Source organism: Podarcis gaigeae (assembly GCF_964106915.1).
Source record: "Podarcis gaigeae genome assembly, chromosome: W".
Classification (NCBI taxonomy): domain Eukaryota; kingdom Metazoa; phylum Chordata; class Lepidosauria; order Squamata; family Lacertidae; genus Podarcis; species Podarcis gaigeae.
In genome coordinates, this window is record NC_139695.1 from 10822511 (window position 1) to 10830285 (window position 7775).

The window sequence follows — 7775 nt, forward strand, 5'->3', positions numbered from 1 at the left end:
CTCCCGCATCTCCCTAGCAGACATGCATGGGAATAATTCGTTGTACAATTGTATTCTGCTCTGAGGAAGGTAGTTTCTGAGGGGGTCAGACCAAGAAACATGCAGACAAAACCATAGCTCTGGTCCTGGTGTGTTCTTAGTTCCTATAAGCATTTGTGTTACAAAGATCAAATAGACCCAGATTCAGTGTAAGTAACAAATTTATTGTTGTCACTTGGAGGGTAGAAAAGTTCTCCACATAACACACACAACCCAACTTGTTAAATAGAATGGTTTCAATACTTCACCCGCTCCCCTTGTCAGGTTGCCCACCCCCCTGCTGGACATTTATCAACTGCTAATGGAAAGCAGTATACAGCCACTTTTGGGCTAGCATTTCCAACTCCACTCAATGTGAAGATTCTGGTCACACTCCAAATCTAGAGTTCAAATAGTTTAAACAAAAGTTCAAAGTCCAATATTTACAGCACCAACATCTAGGAAACTGAGGTCTACAATTCATCCTTATCTCCTCCTGCTGCTTCTTCCTCGGTAGGGGGTGGGCCTGCACTACCATACAACCTGCCCACAATTGGTTGCACCACCTCTTCCAGTTCCTTCTTTTGGGCTTTGAATTCCTCGATATCACTATCTTGGTGACTCTCTAGCCACTCAATCTTTTCCTCTACAGCCTTCTCTATTGTTTCTTTGTCTTCAGATGACAACTTGCCACCAAGCTTCTCCTTATCTCCAATCTGGTTTTTCAGTGAGTAGGCATAACTTTCCAGCTCATTCCTAGCATCGATGCGCTCTTTCAGCTTTTGGTCTTCCTCAGCAAACTTCTCTGCATCATTGACCATCCTCTCAATTTCTTCTGGAGTAAGACGATTCTGGTCATTGGTGATAGTGATCTTATTTTTGTTGCCTGTGCCCTTGTCTTCAGCCGTAACACGAAGGATTCCATTCACATCTATTTCAAAGGTAACTTCAATCTGAGGGACGCCACGGGGCGCAGGAGGGATTCCAGTCAGATCGAAAGTTCCCAAGAGATGATTGTCCTTTGTAAGAGGACGTTCTCCTACGGGGGGGGGGGGGATTTCATTTCACATGAAATCACTCAGATTATACTCTGGTAATCATGCAAGTACAAGGTTATTTTTTAAAAGGCATCTCACTTGTGTTTCTATTAATAATCAACAGCTAGTGATACTCAAAGCATGTTAAGGAACCTCACAAATGTGGAAACATGCATTGCAAAATTAAGCCGTGTTGGATTCACCTTTTACTCTTAATGCCCAGAAGACAAAATACTCTAAAAGTTTCCAAGCCAAATAATGTTGGTCGGCCACTTACCTTCATAAACCTTAATTGTCACAGTTGGCTGGTTATCTGAAGCTGTGGAGAAGATCTGTGATTTCTTGGTGGGGACAACAGTGTTCCTTGGGATAAGTTTGGTCATTACTCCACCAACAGTCTCAATGCCCAAGGTCAGAGGACACACGTCAAGCAGCACCAGATCCCCTAAGAATGAAAAGGAGGTTTTAAGTGATGGAGCATCACCATAATTTATCTAGCTGTAGTGACAAACTTGACAGCCAGCAAAGACCATTCCAAACAGTTATGAGGCTGACTGGAAGCTTTTCACCTGTACAGGCTACTCTGCCCAACACCTCATGCAGCATTTAAGTCACTCAGACTTACCAGTATCTTGATCCCCAGAGAGTACGCCAGCCTGCACAGCAGCACCATAAGCTACAGCTTCATCAGGGTTGATTCCACGAGAGGGTTCCTTGCCATTGAAAAATTCTTTCACAAGCTGCTGTATCTTGGGGATGCGAGTAGAACCACCAACAAGCACAATTTCATCAATGTCAGACTTCTTTAGGTCTGCATCCTCTAGGACTTTCTGGACAGGTTTCATGGTGGAACGGAAGAGATCCTACGAGCAGAATTTAAAATCCCTTAATTGATGTGGAAAGGCAATCACAGAACAAGGCCACAAGATGATACAGTCACCAAATTATCAGATACATCCTGCCCCCAAGATGCCCATGTGTGATGCTATTTGAGATCAGATGGGCCTACTCGTAACATCTCATTTGTCTTTAACAGGAGAATCCACAAAGATCAGTCATTGCTATCTTTTAGAGGACAAGCAATTTTGACTCAAGCCATTAGGGAACCAATTTATTCTCTGCTGTTGGTGCAGTTTGACCAGCATAGTGTCTTGGGAGTGGGATAACATTTCACACAGGAGGGCACCACTTTATTTTCCCCATGACACGCATGTACTACATGTTACTATAATTGGCCCAGTATACCTGAAGGAGCGTCTCCACCCCCATCATTCTGCCCAGACGCTGAGGTCCAGCGCCGAGGGCCTTCTGGCAGTTCCCTCATTGTGAGAAGCCAAGCTACAGGGAACCAGGCAGAGGGTTTTCTCGGTAGTGGCGCCCACCCTGTGGGACACCCTCCCATCAGATGTCAAAGAGATAAACAACTACCTAACATTTAGAAGACATCTAAACCTCCCTGTTCAGGGAAGTTTTTAATGTACGACATTTGAATGTATTTTTAATCTTTGTTGGAAGCCGCCCAGAGTGGCTGGGGAAACCCAGCCAGATGGGCGGGGTACAAATAATAAAATTATATTATTATTATTACTTCTCTCCCACTTTTATGTTTTGTGTACAGCAATTACTGCAATTGCCCATTTTAAAATTCAAGATACCTACCATGTTCAGTTCTTCAAATTTTGCTCTTGTCAAGGTTTCAGAGAAGTCTTCTGCTTCAAAGAAAGATTCAATCTCAATTCTAGATTGGTGTTGAGAAGAAAGCGCTCTTTTGGCTTTTTCAACTTCTCGACGAAGCTTCTGAACAGCTCTGTTGTCCTTCCGAACATCCTTTCCAGTTTTCTTCTTGTAGAGCTTGATGAAATGTTCCATTACACGCTGGTCAAAGTCTTCCCCACCCAGGTGAGTGTCTCCATTGGTTGCCACAACTTCAAAGACACCATTATCAATTGTGAGGAGGGAGACATCAAAAGTTCCACCACCCAAGTCAAAGACAAGGATGTTCTTCTCGCCCTCCCTCTTGTCTAGGCCATAAGCAATAGCAGCAGCAGTCCTGTAAGAGCAACTCGTTAGTTTGGTAAATGTGAGAAAAGCACACATAAATCCCAAATACTGGCAGAAGACTATTAAAACCCTACTTACGGCTCATTGATTATTCTCATGACATTCAGCCCTGCAATAGTACCAGCATCCTTTGTAGCCTGACGCTGGGCATCGTTGAAGTAAGCTGGCACAGTGACAACAGCATGGGTGACCTGGAGAAGAATGAGAATAATTTGGATTGCTGTTTCCAAATTAACATCTAATACAGTTTTTTGGGGGGAGGGGGAGGGAGCCCGATTGTCTAGAATGCATCTTTCAAGACTACGTAGAGTGGATTGCCTGTTGCCCTCTAGATGCTGCTGGGCTCTCATCAGCCCCATCCAGCATTGTCAACTGTCAGGGATATTGTAAATTGGAATTCAAACAGATCCAGAAGGCTACAGATTGGCTGCCTCAGCTTGGAGAACAGTTCCACCACCCCCATCCATTTTATGTCCCAGGGAACCCAGAAGGCATGGACTCCTCATGTACAAGCAGCCAGGCCTGTTAGGAGGCATTAAAGCTCAGTGGTAGAACACTTAAACTGCATGCAGAATAGTACATGTTCAATCCAGTTTAGAATTATCTCTAGATCAGAAAGGCATCCGAGACCTGCTGCTAACTAGAGTAAGCAGTAAAGGATTAGACCAACCACTGGCCAGTCTCCATACATGGTAGATTCACAAAGGCTCCCCCTCAGTGCCTATTCTTTTTGCTTGTGTGCTTCAGCTGAAACAACATCTTACCTTCTTTCCCAAGTAGGCCTCAGCAGTCTCCTTCATTTTAGTCAGAACCATTGCTGAAATTTCTTCTGGGGCAAAGGTCTTCATTTGGCCACCTCCAATATCAACCTGAATATGGGGCTTGGACTTCTTTTCAATGACCTGTAAAGACAGGTACAAGTGGACATGGTTAAAAACCAAAAGCACCACATCTACAATATTAATCTCGTGGTGGACTTAAAGAGGTTCCACTGAGGATGCGGCAGGACCAAACAACCTGCCCATCAGGTTGCCAAATGCAGAATAACCCATCTTTGATGCTGGTATCTTGAGCAGAGTGAAAGCAGAGCCATAAGTTGTGTGGACTGGAAAAACACTTCATACATAGCTTAGTAACCTAGTGTCTCTAGGAAAGTGCTAGGGCTGGGGACAGGCTGGGTTCAAATTTCACACCAAAAGGTGTTCAATGTACTTTATATATACAGTGGTACCTCAGGTTAAGTACTTAATTCATTCCTGAGGTCTGTACTTAACCTGAAGCACCACTTTAGCTAATGGAGTCTCCTGCTGCCGCCAGAGCACGATTTCTGTTCTCATCCTGAAGCAAAGTTCTTAACCTGAAGCACTATTTCTGGGTTAGCAGAGTCTGTAACCTGAAGTGTATGTAACCTGAAGAGTATGTAACCCAAGGTACCACTGTACCATAACATAAAAGGCACAAAATGAGTACCTTGAAAGGTAGGTATTTTATATCCTGCTGCACAGAAGGATCATTCCATGTTCTACCAATGAGGCGCTTGGCATCAAATACAGTATTCTCAGGGTTTGAAGTCAGCTGGTTCTTTGCTGCATCACCTATAAGACGTTCCCCCTCTGGTGTGAAGGCCACATAGGAGGGTGTGATTCTGTTACCCTGGTCATTAGCAATTATCTCCACACGCCCATTCTTGAAAACACCAACACTGTAAAAGAGAATGGAAGTTACTTTTTAAAATATATGTATTATTTAAGGTAAAGGTAAAGGTACCCCTGCCCGTACGGGCCAGTCTTGACAGACTCTGGGGTTGTGCGCCCATCTCACTTAAGAGGCCAGGGGCCAGTGCTGTCCGGAGACACTTCCGGGTCACGTGGCCAGCGTGACATCGCTGCTCTGGCGAGCCAGAGCCGCACACGGAAACGGCGTTTACCTTCCCGCTGGTAAGCGGTCCCTATTTATCTACTTGCACCCGGAGGTGCTTTCAAACTGCTAGGTTGGCAGGCGCTGGGACCGAGCAGCGGGAGCGCACCCCGCCGCAGGGATTCGAACCGCCGACCTTTCGATCGACAAGTCCTAGGCGCTGAGGCTTTAACCCACAGCGCCACCTGCGTCCCTTTTATGTATTATTTAAAGGCTTCTTTAAATAGTAAAAGCAAAACTAAAGAAATGCCATGGTCAGATCACTTCCTGGTGAAACTGGACTTCTCCGCGACCCTTCCCCTCTGCAGGGAGGTGGGACCGATTTGGATGGTCTGCCCCCACCACTTAATAGATCAAAATGGTTTCCAGAGAGTGGTAGGGGATGCTTTATCCCATGCTGATGGCCTTTCAGCCGATTCCCTGGTGGCCCGCTGGAATGTGGCGTTAACCAGGGCTATCAACTGGCAGATGCAGAAAACAGCAGCAGGAGGCTCTTTAAGGCGGTTCGCAATTTAGCAGAACCACCTGCTACATAAGGGACCAGTACGGGCCACATGATCTCCTGCAATGATTTTGCAAAGTTTTTTGCAGATAAAGTCGCTCAGATTCGGGAAGAGGTAGACTCACAGCTGTCCATGGAGGTGCAGGTCAATTCTGTGTCCAGGGCAACTGTCTACCAGCTCCATCTGGTACACAGGCTGAGACCCTACCTGCCCGCAGACTGTCTCGCCAGAGTGGTGCATGCTCTAGTTATCTCTCGCTTGGACTACTGCAATGTGCTCTACGTGGGGCTACTTTTGAAGTTGACCCGGAAACTACAACTAATCTAGAATGTGGCAGCTAGACTGGTGACTGGGAGCGGCCAAGACCACATAACACCGACCTTGAAAGACCTACATTGGCTCCCATTACATTTCCGAGCACAATTCAAAGTGTTGGTGCTGACCTTTAAACATCTAAATGGCCTCGGCCCAGTATACCTGAAGGAGCGTCTCCACCCCCATCGTTCTGCCCGGACGCTGAAGTCTAGCGTCAAGGGCCTTCTGGCGGTTTCCCCGCTGCAAGAAGCCAAGTTACAGGGAACCAGGCATAGGGCCTTCTCGGTAGTGGCACCCGCCCTGTGAAACGCTTGCCCACCAGATGTCAAAGAGAAAAACAATTACCAGACTTTTAGAAGACATCTGAAGGCAGCCCTGTTTAGGGAAGCTTTTAATGTTTAATAGATTATTGTATTTTAATATTCTGTTGGAAGCCGATCATTATTATATTATTATTATTCTGGGTGGTTCACAAAATATAATACACCTAAAATACAGTACATTAATATGCATTAACACAACCAAGGAAAAATGACCACCACCAACAAAAACAGAATTGACACAAAACCAACAGCAAACAGGAGAAAATCAAGCACATCAAGCAAAAAATCTGATCCCTATGATGAGGTGCAGCAAGCAAGCTAGTTGTATCCTCTGGGCAGCCTAATACTAATGTTTCTGGCCAGTACTCAAGCTTTTAGTTCTAAGACTACACTAAAACAAAATAGTTTGAGTTGAATAGATATTGTATTATTACTCCCTTGACTTGTACCAAGAGCATTAAAATAGTAATACAGTACAATTCGTTTGCATACACTAGTGCAGAATCTTGGCCATATTTTGGTGCAGTGGCCATAAGCTATTCAAGACACCCAGAAGCCAGTCAATCAAATAGGCACCCTTCTTTTACTTACCAGGAATATGTGGTTCCCAGATCAATGCCAACCACAGTCCCCACATCCTCCTTTTTGTCGTCATCAGCAGCAAATACACTGCCAATGAGCAACAGGCAGACAAGGGCATACTTCATTCTGCCCTTGTACCAAATATTCACAATCAGAGAGAAAAAACCCCTGTAATAAGTAAAATCAACCATCAGTGGCAATACTATGAGCAAAAAGACAATACCATGATGCCCGTTTAACGGAAATGGGGGCAGATTTACAGAGTAAGTATTACTGGACCCACACATCCTTAGCAAAGGCTGGGAGGGCCAATCAGGACTAGAGGCTACCAAGACCCACAGCCTGCAAACATGCATGCAGCTAAAAGAAAACACCCCACCCCAAAGGAGGCCCAGGAAACTTTTCAATTCAAGGAAAAGGCAGCAAAGGGGTTAAGAAAATATGTAGCTCTCCTGATACTTAAACATGAATGTGAACCCACACACACTGCTAAATTCTACAGGCATCCATTGAGAAAAATAATGTGGAAAGGCAGTATGTAAAAGCTGCAAAACCTAACATCAAAAAAAGGCCACCAACCTCTTAACTTTAGTTCAGACAACCCCAACATTAAAGGCAAAGAGTAAGTATGTAATCCAGTGCCAGAGATAGGCTGCTCCCCCTCCCATTTTTTTGGTATATGGAGTCACTGTAAAACGAGTAGCCTCAAATCAAATAATTAACGTTGTTCACTGCAACCACAGCTGTTTTGCCTTCACCATTCTCATAAGGTGAAGTGGGAGAAGGGAGTAGTTGCTGTCCCCATCACCAGAAACCCAGCTATTACCATTTACCCCAAACCGGTAAAGGTTATCAATATACAAAACCAACACCATATAGAAACATCTAGCAAGTTCTGCTTTTTGCAAAAAAATCCCCTCTCCCAGGTAAGGAACAAGGGGGAACGAAAAAGAATACCCCACACAAACATCTGTTCCTATTCTGCGATATAAACCCCTTTTATTCATGCATGCATACCA

General features: G+C 44.8%; 1 protein-coding gene across 1 annotated transcript; it reads right to left on the minus strand.

The window, feature by feature from the left end:
• Nucleotides 1-182: 182 nt before the first annotated feature.
• On the minus strand, nt 183-6897 carry LOC310836101 (endoplasmic reticulum chaperone BiP). The gene is made up of 8 exons (XM_083721011.1): nt 6766-6897; nt 4587-4818; nt 3881-4018; nt 3195-3307; nt 2715-3105; nt 1681-1918; nt 1333-1500; nt 183-1057 (listed from the first exon to the last, which is right to left on the minus strand). Exons 1-8 carry the CDS (start codon nt 6879-6881, stop codon nt 492-494), a joined length of 1962 nt encoding a protein of 653 aa, XP_083577137.1. The 5' UTR covers nt 6882-6897; the 3' UTR covers nt 183-491.
• Nucleotides 6898-7775: the final 878 nt, after the last annotated feature.